Source organism: Rhinichthys klamathensis, unplaced genomic scaffold (assembly GCF_029890125.1).
Source record: "Rhinichthys klamathensis goyatoka isolate OS25496 unplaced genomic scaffold, OSU_Roscu_1.1 h1tg000076l_1, whole genome shotgun sequence".
NCBI classification, from domain to species: domain Eukaryota; kingdom Metazoa; phylum Chordata; class Actinopteri; order Cypriniformes; family Leuciscidae; genus Rhinichthys; species Rhinichthys klamathensis.
The window spans coordinates 4,479,336-4,492,507 of record NW_026606618.1 but is presented as its reverse complement, the minus strand read 5'-3'; the positions used below and the strand labels follow the sequence as shown (position 1 = coordinate 4,492,507).

At 35.8% G+C, this 13,172-nt stretch overlaps 2 protein-coding genes across 5 annotated transcripts in view; one reads left to right on the top strand and one right to left on the bottom strand.

Annotated features, from left to right (window-relative positions):
* Positions 1-13,172, top strand: part of cacna2d4b (calcium channel, voltage-dependent, alpha 2/delta subunit 4b) — a 33,242-nt gene that overhangs the window by 12,423 nt on the left and 7,647 nt on the right. For 2 of the 4 annotated variants that reach the window (XM_056251066.1, XM_056251068.1), the window contains exons 10-27: positions 605-694; positions 793-906; positions 1,160-1,238; positions 1,956-2,089; positions 2,337-2,354; positions 2,803-2,961; positions 3,770-3,844; positions 3,966-4,052; positions 4,134-4,205; positions 4,532-4,593; positions 4,719-4,786; positions 5,592-5,637; positions 5,754-5,851; positions 6,056-6,149; positions 6,296-6,388; positions 7,038-7,168; positions 7,261-7,329; positions 12,583-12,644. In XM_056251066.1, the coding sequence (XP_056107041.1) occupies positions 605-694; positions 793-906; positions 1,160-1,238; positions 1,956-2,089; positions 2,337-2,354; positions 2,803-2,961; positions 3,770-3,844; positions 3,966-4,052; positions 4,134-4,205; positions 4,532-4,593; positions 4,719-4,786; positions 5,592-5,637; positions 5,754-5,851; positions 6,056-6,149; positions 6,296-6,388; positions 7,038-7,168; positions 7,261-7,329; positions 12,583-12,644 (1,551 nt within the window). The remainder of the gene's footprint in view (positions 1-604; positions 695-792; positions 907-1,159; positions 1,239-1,955; positions 2,090-2,336; positions 2,355-2,802; positions 2,962-3,769; positions 3,845-3,965; positions 4,053-4,133; positions 4,206-4,531; positions 4,594-4,718; positions 4,787-5,591; positions 5,638-5,753; positions 5,852-6,055; positions 6,150-6,295; positions 6,389-7,037; positions 7,169-7,260; positions 7,330-12,582; positions 12,645-13,172) is intronic. The other 2 variants (XM_056251067.1, XM_056251069.1) reach the window with 1 other exon arrangement.
* Positions 8,557-12,120, bottom strand: lrtm2b (leucine-rich repeats and transmembrane domains 2b). The gene is made up of 4 exons (XM_056251071.1): positions 11,920-12,120; positions 11,050-11,157; positions 10,299-10,970; positions 8,557-9,240 (listed from the first exon to the last, which is right to left on the bottom strand). The coding sequence occupies exons 2-4, from the start codon at positions 11,105-11,107 to the stop codon at positions 8,762-8,764; spliced, it is 1,209 nt and encodes a 402-aa protein (XP_056107046.1). The 5' UTR covers positions 11,108-11,157; positions 11,920-12,120; the 3' UTR covers positions 8,557-8,761.

The following is a 13,172-nucleotide window of genomic DNA, read 5'->3' as shown; positions in this document are numbered from 1 at the left end:
CAGAGGTCTGTTCTTTTTTTTATATATATTGCATATTCAGATATTCACACAACAAAATATTCTGGGGGCCATGAAACTTCTCTGAAAATGATTAAAAATGTGGTGGCTGGCGACTTTTTTAAAACTCTGGCGGGGAAAGAGTTAATCCCATTGCTTTCTAGGACTGTGTTTTTGTAGTTTTATTTACAATATTTTTAATTAACTTTTAATTTGAAATGTTTTCATTTGAATATAAGTGATCATTTTTACTTTTTATTTATATTTAATTTTAGGTTAGGTTTTAGTTGTTTTGACATTTTTATTCTTTTTTTAAATATTTCTTTTTATCTTGAATTTCTTTTTAGTTTAATCATGTTAGTACTTCAATTTAAACTTATTTTATTTAACATTTCAAGTTTACGTTTTTCATCTAATATTTATATTTTATTTCAGCTTCACTTCAGTTAACAAAAACTATTTGTAATAGTTTTAGTTTTATATTTCATTTTAGTTGACAATAACAACACTGGTCGAGGAGAGGTAGATGAGATACTGAGATTTAGATTTTTGGGGAAAGTGTAAGATTAAAAACCTCACTTTTTTCCGATCCCATCTCTCCTTTCAGCATTTCAAGCTGCTTATGGATGAACTCCATGTAAAGGGAGAGGCTAAAGTAAAAAAAGCCATGAAGGAGGCTTTCCGCATCCTCGCTGATGTCAGTATCATTCACAATACTTGTTCACATAAACATACAAAACTGCATACGATGCCAACCCTCTGCATGTCCCCCATGTTCCTCTTCCTGTCTCCTAGGCCAGAGCAAATGGTCAGGGCAGCCTATGTAACCAAGCAATTATGCTGATCACAGACGGGGCCATGGAAGATTTCCAATCAGTGTTTGAAGAGTTCAACTGGCCTGACAGGAAGGTAACACACAATCTGCTCACGCTACAGGGAACGGAGGCTGTAACATATGACGTACAGCATCTATAAAATCTGCATACTGCTCTGTAAAATTGTTGAAGAACCTTCTGGAAAAATGTCCTGGTGTGCATTGCTCACTTTACCTTCATAAACAGATTTTAAGACAATGAGACTTGATTGAACAAATAAAATGTATGGATATATTTCCAACGGAACAATGATCAAACTACAGTAACATAAAATGTAATGTTTTCAGGTACGGGTTTTTACTTACCTTATTGGCAGAGATATGACCTTCTCAGAAAACGTTAAATGGATTGCCTGCAACAACAAGGGTATGAAGTCAGCCAAAAAAGAAAGAAATAAACAATAATTTACTCTCCCTCGTGATTTCGTATTGCTTTCTTGCTTTTGTAGAACACAAGATTGAAATGTTCGAGATTCAAAAAAGGACACAAAAGCACAATAAAAGTATCATTTTCGATATGACTCATGCTGTACAGTATTTCAAATCTTCTGAAACCATATCATAGTTTTTGAGTCTTTGTAATGAACAGAAATTGAATCTTCCCCTCCAGTGAGCTGTTAACCACTACAACTGAGTCAGTGAATTGAACTCGAGACAGACATCAATTTGATTTATCAGTGAATCATTTAGGTCAGATTACTAATCAAATGAATGATTCATTAATGCATTCTTTGATGCACCATTCAGAACAGATGATTCTTGTGAACTGGATCAACTGATTCATTAAAAAAAGACTCATTTAGATTTGTTCCTGATTTGTTCTGGTGAAGATTTTAAGTTAGTAATAACTCTAACATAATATCACACAACTTCAGTAAACCTGAAATATAGTGCATGAGCAATTGATCAAGCTTTTGTGTCTTTTTGGAAGCTTGAAAGCACCATTATCCACTCATTATAATTTCACTCATTATAAATCAACATATTAGAACCATAAGAGCAGATGGTTATTGGTAAAATATTAATCTCTTTTTTCCATCAAGAAAATATGCAAAAATCGTATACGTACATTTTATATTTACAGGATATTATACTCACGTCTCTACACTAGCTGACGTACAGGAGAACGTCATGGAGTATCTTCATGTTTTGAGTCGACCAATGGTCATCAACCATGACCATGACATAATCTGGACCGAGGCATATATGGACACTGTTGTGAGTAAAAAAAATGTATACCAATCAGAAAAACACCAGAGAATTTGATAATACAAAATCAGCTTGAATTCACATTTAATAAATTCCCAATTCTCATTTTCCAACTGTTCATAACTCATTTCAAGGCATTTCAATGTGATTTTTTGAGCTTTTTGACCCAAACGTGTGCTAATACTATGTATTGTGTCATATTTCCTCATAAATCACTGTTCTAATGTGATTCTTTCCCATTCATCGCCATCATCAGCTTCCTAACACTAAGGAGGTAACTCTTATAGACAGTAAAACACGCTTCACTGTATTTTAGCATGTTTCATTAGAAGACTTTAGATATTTAGCCTGTGCTCAGAGTATAATGTAGTTGCTAACCTGGTCAGCATAGTAGGACTTCTTGTTTTAGGACGCCCCCTACTGTTTATCATTATTTATCACATTTGATGATCCAGCTTGCACTATTAAAATCAACATGAAATGTGGTTTGCAACCCATCTTACTTCTGTAATGACATATTTCCAAGTGAAACAAAAAAAAGTAAAGTGAGGCTGTATTTTACTCATTTGGGATTGTTTTGATCGTGAAAAATGATACTATAAGACTAGAAATGTGCATGTAGATGGTAAATGGGGTTCATTTTGATTTCATGTTGATTTTAACTGTGTGCTTCAGCAGTCTGCATGTTTGGTCTTCAAAGTGTTCTCAAATCTCTCCCATAGCTGTTCAAAAGCAAGGCTCACAGTCTGCTGCTCATGACGTCAGTGGCTATGCCAGTGTTCAGTAAGAAGAAAGAAACGCTTTCTCATGGCATTCTGCTGGGAGTGGTGGGAACTGACGTCCCCCTGCTGGAAGTTATGAAACTTGCCCCGCGATATAAGGTACAAGAAAGCCACCACTTGGGTTACTAGTGAAGTTTGAAGCTTTGAAGCTTAATAATGTACTTATTAGATATATGATAATAATTTGAAGCATATATATATTTACCACAGGTGCTATTTGTGATTTCAGTACAATATTAGTGGGTGACGAGCTGTTAATTGGAACTAAATATGAAACATGTCCACATCATATTTCAGCTCAAAATCAAAAGTGAGAATATATATATTGGAAAATATAGCAAATTTTAGGACCATAAAATATTTTATAGTTTTTTATTAAATATATATTTATATTATGACATTATTTTTTTATAACAAGCACATTTACCTCACAAATGTTAGGACCATAAAATATTTAATATTTGTATATTAAGTTTATATTCTGACATTAATTTCATAACAAGCACATTTACCTCACAAAATCTCATTATCATAAGGAGTTTGTGTGTAATTCTCATAATTCACAATGATTTAAAAAAAAACCTCACTGTAATATATATTTTTATTTATTTATATCAGCTCAGATAAAAGGCTGTACAACAAATGCTGACGTGTTTTATAAATATGTAATAGTATAATATAATTGGAAATCTAATGTCACATTATCACATATCAATTTAGCTTCTTTCTTGGTAAATTATTTATAGAAAATTGTGACTGTACATAAATATTTCGACATATTCAGACTCATCAGACCCATAACTTTGGATGCTTTTATTTGAGACATTTCAATAAACAGCCACAAATGCTGAAAAGAAATGTTAGCATAAATATGAAAGTGTGGATGCTAATGGGTGGTATCTTTTAGCTTGGAGCGCATGGTTACGCCTTCCTCATCACAAACAATGGATATATCCTGGCACATCCTGATTTAAGACCACTGGTGAGTCCCTCTGAATCCTCTTACTGTCTCACTCACTCGAACATTCTTCTAGATAGACCCAAATACTATGAACAGCTGTATACTGTATATTGATTTGTCATCCCTCTTGTTTTTGTAACAGTACAGTGATGGGAAGAAGTTGAAACCCAAGCCTAACTACAACAGTGTGGATCTGTCAGAGGCAGAGTGGGAGGACACCGAGGACAGTGTGAGTTTTCCAAATATATGCACTTACTTCCTGTAAGTATCCTCAGCGAAGTCTTTATGATGTCCTGCCCTGTCTGTGCAGTTGAGAACAGCCATGGTGAAGGGAGAGACTGGAACTCTAGCTTTAGATGTGAGAGCAGCTGTGGATAAAGGGGTGAGCATGTTTGCAACTTTCATGTCATAATGTTAAATTACTTTAACTCCTTCTTTTAGGTGAATCTTACGAGTCCTGTCAAGAACGTTACAAGAACAACAAGAAGAACCATAATTTAACTCAGATTCTCATTATCGTGTTTTTCCTCCATATATATTTTGGACATGTTCTTTATAGGTTTTATAAGATTCACCATTTTAATAAGTGTTACATAAAGTGACAATGAATTAAATTTAATGTAAATGTTATATTGAGCAATAACCTATAGGTATTATAGATACAAATCTGATAGTCTTTGTGATTGTATTTTTCCATTTATCCCCCAGAAAAGGCCTTTGTTCCTCAAAAATGATTATTTCTACACAACCATCAATGAAACTCCATTTAGGTTTGATATGCTTCTCACATTCTTCGAATATTCCCGTCATACTTACTGTACATGAAATAGATTATTGTAAAACGCATATTTTAGTAACAACCTTCATATGATGCTTGTTTCTGATGTGGTTTCAGCTTTGGGATGGTGCTTACGAGAGGTCACGGGCAGTACATGGTCTTTGGCAATGTTTCTGTGGAGGAGGGTGAGTTTACAGTATGATTAACATGCATGTGTGTGTTATACTGAGGTGGGAATCGTACACTACCGTTCAAAAGTTTGGGGTCGGTAAGATGTTTTTTCTTTGTGAAAGAAATTAAGACTTATTTTCAGCAAGGACACATTTAATTGATCAAAAGTTACAGTAAAGACAATTATAATGTTACAAAAGATTTCTATTTCAAATAAATGCTGTTCTTTTAAACTTTATATTTATCAAAAATTGTTTCCACAAAAATCTAGACTGGAATAATGGCTGCTGAAAATTCAGCTTTGCCACCATCGGAATAAATTACATTTATATTAACAAATATATAATAATTTACAAATATAATAAAACTATATATATATATATATATATATAAAATTGTAATAATATTTAAGAATATTGCGAATATTGAATATTATAATCAAATTGCCTTTGTGAGCATAAGAGACTTTTTTCAAAGACAATAAAAAAATCTTACCAACACCAAACTATTGAACGGGAGTGTATGTGAGGAACTGTTTTAATTAATTTAAAAATGTATATCATTTTACAGATATTTTTCACAAAATATACATTGTTTATTCCACTTTTTTGATTTAGATAATCATAGTTTTTCAATAATTTATATTTTGATGTTTAAAGATTTTTGAAAGTCTGGGGAAGGGGGTAAACCAACAAAACCTCTACCTAAAAGGCATTTCAAAAGTAGCGAATAATAAAAAATAACAGTGCCCAAAGTTGAAGAAATTGTAAAAACACGTATTGAAAAGAATTTAGCTGCTACCAATTTCTCTTTCTTTAGGTCTTCATGACCTTCAGCAGCCAGACCTCACTATAGCAGATGAATGGTAAGTACTGCTGAGTTGAAGCAGAAATGTATCTTCTGAACACCGTCAGGACAGGTCTCGAAAAACCTTAAAACTTAGTTGTGTCTTGCTAAGTTGAAGTTGGTTTACCCACTCAGGACGTATTGCGAGACAGATATTGACCCACACCACCGTAAACTCACTCAGCTCCAGGCTGTGGTCCGATACCTGACTGGGAAAGAGCCTGACTTGGAGTGTGAGTTTTCCTCATCTGTGTTTGACCTTATTTTACAATATTTTCTATGCAGATGCTAAATACTCAATGCTTCTAACAGGCCCATATGAAGCTCTGCTAATCCCTGTCTTTTGCCTGTTGATTATAATTTGGCTAGTTTAACATGCAAGCAGTTATCAAAAATACCATCCTGTATTGCTTAAGTAAATATTTGAATTGTGATAGGTGACGAGATCCTGCTACAGCAAGTTCTTTTCGATGCAGTGGTAACAGCACCACTGGAGGCCTACTGGACAGCGCTAACGCTAACCGGCTCCGGGTAAGAGGCTTTATTTAAGCTGTGTACTATGTTGTGCATTAGGCACCAACACAAAGCCAGACTTCTCTGTATGTCCTATAAAATCCCACTGTCATTTTGGAAAGATTGTTTATAGCCATTCTCCTTTTGCTTTTATCTCCCTATAGGGTAGATGAAGGCATGGAGTCAGCTTTCCTTGGAACCCGCTCTGGGCTCATGCGTGTGATCAGATATGCAGGAAGTGAGAAACGTGTGGGAAAGTGAGTGAGATATTGTAAAATCAACTCCTAAGTTGCATACATTACTAAGTAGTATTAAAATATGTGTGTGTGTTAGTCATTTAAAGTCCCCATGAAATCAAAATGGAATTTTTTGGTAAATTCTTTTAGTATGACTATGTTAGCCCTACTGTTATCTATAAGCTAGTGTGCTCCAAAACAATGACAAAATTCGAACTTACAGTCTCTCACTTCCGCCAATTTGAATCAATGATTTTGATGACATCACTGCGCTTTAGCTTCTCATCAGATTTTCTGTCCAATCAAATGCTCAATATGGAGATTAGGAGGAGAAATGGTTAGAGATTAGGAGGAAACTGTGGCTTTGTCGAGCTGTGATATAAACAGAACGCTATTGGCTATTTTAATAAAGGGGAGGAGCTGCTCCATATGCCCCACCCAGTCTTCCTGTTTCACTGGAAATTACATCAACACATTGGATAATGCTGCGCGTTTTAAGGCATTGGCAGCTGGACCAGCTAAAACAATTTTTAGCATGATTTGAGATAAAGAAAAAACATTTAGGATACCATTGTCAGATTTTATTTTTCATTTGAAATATGTTATTGAAACAGTATTTTCAAAAAACATTTCCCCTTTCCCCAAATCTCCTGATACTTTGACCTCACAGGAAGTTCTTGACCCGTGTGGACAAAGAGAACCTCTTCACAGTGGATCACTTTCCAATTTGGTATCGCCTGGCAGTTGAGAACAAACCGGGTCAATTCTTCTTCTATGTCCCACATGATGATATAAACAAAGGTGCTTGAATACTGATTATCAAATTTACTTGTAGAAAAGTCAAAGTTTCCAGAAGGTTACAGTATCCTATAACAGTCTCCTATGTCCAACAGGCAGGAACACTTTTGTGGCAGTAACATCTGTGACAGTGACTGAAGGGAAAAGAACAGCTATTCCTGGAGGTAAGATATCTGTCTGCCATAGTTTGAATTCTGAAATCTGATTTTACATTCAACATATAATGATTTAGCATCATTAATTATTAAAAATTGAGTGACCATATTTGAATTCTGTTTGGTCGATATTAAATATTTAATTGTTCATGCTCATTTCACCTATTTTTACATTTTGATTACCTTAGTCGCAATCTAATGCTCATTAAAGTTAATCTTTAAAAATACAAATTTCAAAATAAATATCCATTTTCATATTGTACGTCATAATGTAGTGATGTAATTTGTGTCGTCACTTGAATGTAATCACTTTAAAGCATTTAAAATGATTGATTTTAGTGTATAATTTTCCATTTATTTTGATGCAATCGTATAGAATTTTAATAACACGATGCTTATTTAATCATAAATAGAAGCTTATATACCATAACTATCATAATTATCGACCAGAATTTGAATATATGTACTTTAATATATATGTATACTGTACTTGCATATTGAACATAGACAAACACATTTAAAATATAGTCTGTTTCTAAATTTGAGAAAAATATACTATTTAATATGCTAATTAACATGATCGATAGCAACCATAAGAAATCAAACGACTTGGTTTGTTAGGAAAATTCATAGCAAAATATAAAAGATTACATGAAATCATATTCAACAACATTGCTTCGAAATGTTCATTTGATACCTTTAGTGAGTACCACTTAAGAATTAGGCTCTGTTTACACCTGGTATTGAGATGCGTTTTGGTCGATCGGATCACAAGTAGACGAGGGAGACACATTCCCGATTACACCTGGTGTTTTAATCTTTCTCCTTTGTCCACTTTCAACCTCTTCTGTCCTGATTTCTTCGAGAGGAGGGACTTGGGTGGGTAAATGTATGGGCCTTTTCAGATCTTTCTTTCTAATTGACGAAATAATCTCACGCAATTTACATATGAACGCGAGAGAACATTGTGCTTGGTACGTTTTCCGTCTTCAAACCAAATTTGGGTCTTCAGCTGGCAAAGTTTAAATCCCGTCTGGCTTGTGCGCATCCCAAAATGTTTACGCATTAGGTCAGTAGGCAGAGAGCAGGAAGTCTTTTGTGGTTGTTCGAATGCATTTGACCAAATGAGCGTCTACACTTCGAAAGCAATCCGGTCGAATGTGTTTTCAACTACCTCTGGAATTGGTAGAGTGTGGAAAAAACTTTACACCTGTGTTTAGCGTCGTCCACTTGTGATCTGATCAACCAAAACGCATCTTAATACCAGGTGTAATCATTAGTTTTATATATATTGTGTCTTTAATTAGTATGAGCTATAATTGCTCCTGAGCTACATTGGGTAATTTGCCCTCTCCCTCCCAAACTAAACATTTATAAATCTATGTACATCAATGATTAAAAAAAGCACCAATAAAAACCCCTTATGAGTTCCTTATGTGCTTTAAACACACACTTCTGGAGGGAATGCCATCCACCCTACGCACTCTGTGGCTTCTGCTCCCTTTCCGATAGTCGGCATCAGGTCCTCTTTTTCATCCTGCTCTGGTTCCTTGGCCACCATCAGTGGCTGTTGCTGCTGGCTGTTCCCATGCGTCAGCTGCTGATGTTCATTTGCGACCAGCGTCGCGTAGATGCAGCCGTAGGTGGCCGTTACCACCATCAGCACACACACCACTCCGCACACCACCCCAGCTACCACCACTGTGGCCGTCGCCCGCCTCACACTCACAGGGCGGTAGCGCTGGCGGATGCAGTCTCCTGCTGGCCCGGCTGGGACCTGGTGACCCTCGGCAGCAGATGGGTTCCTGGTCTCGAGATAGAGGGGGTAACAGTGTCTGAACATCTCCATAGGGAGACTGCGAAGATCCTTACCATGCAAATTAGAAGGAAAGGAGCAGTTGGCGGAATCTACATGGCCACCTATGGAATGACAAAAAAAGATAGAATTGAGAAAATAAAATGAAATTGAATAAAATATAACATATTCATGTTTTAAATGCATTTTAAACCTGTTAAAAGTGTTTGTCTATGTTAAATATTTATGTGCAGTGTCTTTAATTGTATAGGTTTTATGAAATATATGAAAATTAGGACTAATAGTAAGCTAGTACTAGTAAGCTGATAAATATTTTCATGCTTTGGCTGATAACTAATAAGTGCCTAATAATTTAGACTATAAACTTTATTTAGACTAACAAGTCTAAAATAAATAAATTAAACAGTATAAACTAAAAAAACTACTAATTTATTTAATAATCATTTATAATTTGTGTACACACACACACACACACATACTAATAAATGGCCAATAATAAATTCTATATTATTTTGTAAATACCTTAAAAATAAACAGTACCGGTAAACAAAAAAAAAAAAGTTTTAAATGCTATAAGAGAAACAATATAAAAATGGATGTTCATTTTGAGATTTCCTAAAGATAACATTTAACAACAGTTATTAAAGTTTTTAAAAATGAACTTAAGTCAGCATGAAATGAAAAAAAACAAATATATATTTTCTATTTGCCTGTTACGATCTAATTGTGAATGTTTGATCTATGCATATGTTTTGCTTTTACAATTTGTTTTATACCTCATAATGTCATAACTCGATCTTCTGGTGAAAACAACCCTTCTCTCTCGTGATGTATGCCGGATTTCTCCAATCATTTAGTCCGCTTGAACTCCGCCCCTTTCTTACTACCAACTGCAAGCGCAGATTCAGATCCGCCTCCATCCAATCAACAACCGACGCATAGAACCTTGTCCCCTGTTTATTTATTTATATTTCTGTTCTTTTTCGATAATCCGTTTTACTCTGATATATCACAATAAGGAACAAATGATCTGCTGCTACCTGTACTTCTGTAACATTGTGACTTTAAATCTCTGAAATCTCTCTAAATCTGCCGATAACCGATATGGTACCAATATATTGTGCATCACTAATTTCCAGCAGTGATGAATGACCTCACTCACCTGTATACATGATCCATTCCAGCCAGTGCTTGAGTGGGATTAAGTTGCAGTTGCAATTCCAGGGGTTTCCGTCGAGCAGAAGGTGCTGTAGAGCAGTCGCTGGCTCAAGTGTGGTCCGCTGCAGGGTTCTCAGCTTGTTGCCCACTAGCGAGAGCCACACTAGGTTCTGGAGCCCATCCAGTAGGTGTGTGGGCATGGAGATGAGACTGTTTAAGGAAAGATCCAGGCGCCTAAGCTCAGTCAGGCCTTTGAACTGGTCTGGGTTCAGTTCCTTTAACCTGTTGTCTCTTAGAATCAGCTCTGTTAGGCTGCCGAGATCAGAGAACAGATTGACGGGGAGCCTCACAAGGACGTTTTCAGAGAGATCTAGGAACTCCAGGTTGTTCATCTGGGAGAAGCTAGAAGGAGAAACTGTAGAGAGAAGGTTTCTGGAGAGGTCTAGATATATCAGGATGCTGAGATTGGAAAAGCTCCCTGCTTCCACAATGGTGAAGTTGTTTTTTGAGAGGTTGAGGTAGCTTGTGTTGAAGGGAAGCTGGTCCAGGATGGAGTTCAAGGAAGCCAGTCGGTTAAGGTCACTGCAGTCTGTTTGGTTCACATTGCAGGAACAGACCGATGGACAACTTGCTGATGTTCCACACAGGCTCAGAAGGGTCATCAAACTCGAGGAAACTACAAGAAAAGTGAGAGGGTTAGGAAACTGTAAGAGTTGAAAAGATTGAGGATACTTATAATGAGTTGAGGGTCTTACTTATAATGTTCATCCTGGTCAAATGCTCTTGTAACAGTCCCTCAGCAAACAGGAGCATCCACTAGTCTACACCAAATGAATGCCATGATGAATCCACCTGGAAATCTCCTGGAATTGCTGTAATTTTTACGATAATGGGAACAAATACCCTTAGAAGAAGATATTTTAGGAGGATAGGTCATATGGTGCATGCACAGCTGGTACAGATTAATTTATGATGGTACTAATAAGCTGACTAAAATTAAAATGTAAAATGAATGCCCTGCGAAGGCTGAAAATGAGTCAGACCTGAAATGGATTTGAGTCTTCAGAAGGAAAAGAAAAGAGTGAACGAGAGTACTTTGTATAAAAGCTGCCCAGAGGCCCATTACTTTTTGTAAGAGCATAAAGCCTATTGAAAAACTAGATGCATTTGAGGTTACTTGCTATTATTCCCTTTTGCCCATCACATTTGCTGCATTAAACTATCACGGATTAAACTGTCCACACCATTAGATAATAATCAGAGTTGAGAACGACATCCGCTTTATCAGTGAAAAGAGGATCAAATAGTGCATGCTGGAATGTCCACTTCTTGTAATACATAAAATTGTATGAAATCTGTCAAAAATACAATTATATTTTAATATCTGATTAAACCGAGTTGTACTAAAGAAAAGGTTGTAAGAAAAAAAAGCCTAGAACTAAGGTATGAACTATGGTTTGAACTTAAGTTATACTAAAAACTGTTCAAATTAACGCATTTATTCTGTGCAACAAAGTCTTAAATACTGAATGAGCACAAACAACGACCATTGCTTATTTAAACAAATCAGTGAGAAATGATTATGATTGCACTTCTACGAAAAGTAAATCAGACCAGAAACATACCTTTCTGTAGTGCTCATCATCTATAGGTCCTCATAATTGCTCCTATCAAGACAGAGTGAGCAAATCAACAGAAAATGAAAGAAACAAGAGGAACGTACAGTTGTTCCTCACAGCTTGCAATGCCCAGTGTGTGTATGAGCGTGGGTCACATCAGTTAGTAGGACTAACATTAGAACAGTCTGTGCCGGAGAGAGAGAGAGAGAGATAGATAGATGGACTGAGGAGGGGGCAAAAGAGAAAAAACATCAGCTGATACAGCTTAGAAATGGGAGCCTCTTAATTTTTTTCATGACTCTTTTCCTGTAGCTTATGATGTTGCACATATGAGGATTAATCATGTGATATAGAGCATAAACAAAAGTTTTCCAGGAAAACATGAATACAGGGTTCTTACGCGCATGAAAAGCCTGTAAATATCTGGGAATTACCTGCACTTGAAAAATCATGGAAATGACTAAAATAGTACAATATTTAGGGAAATTGCTTAATTGTCTTGTTATGATCAGCTCTAAAATATTTAATTGACTAGAAATTATGAATGCAACCTCTTAATTATTATTTTTTTAATTCTGGAAATTATGTAAAAAATATTTAAATATAAAATACCTCATCTATTCATACTGAATGTTTCTTTGATTTTCCCCTTGTTTCTTCCATGTGCAGCTATTGGAATGCAAGCATCCCTGGACCTGCTGGAAAGAGTGTTCTTTTCAATTGCCAAACAAGTGAGTTTGACCTGAAAAATATTCTTAACACTTTACAATAAATCCATTTGTTTACATTAGTTAAGTACATTAGTTAACTTGAACTAACAGTAAAACCATTTACATATTTTAAAACATTTTTAAATTTGATACAAAAATATACATATTAAAAAATTCAAGAGGTGTGAATTTGCTGTGTAGCGAATGACAACAATCTAGAAATATGAGATGTTGTTGTTCTGAAGGTCTTTGGTTAATGGTGTGTATCAGTTCCTGTCCGCCTTACCCTGACGAATGAGCAAATAGTGTTTGTCACTGGAGGTTTCGAAGCGTACATGTACATGCTCACGTCTGCAGGCCTCCGAGGGATTTATCAAGATGCTTGCTACTTAGCAAACTATCCAATGTGACTTGCCACATGCCTTATTGTCCCCTCTGGGGTTTAAACCTACTAGGACCTTTCAATCACCATCCCCGTTTCACTCAAGGGCTCTTTTCTTGTCCTTTGTAATCTGGTGCAACACACACAAATCTACAAACAACTATCTG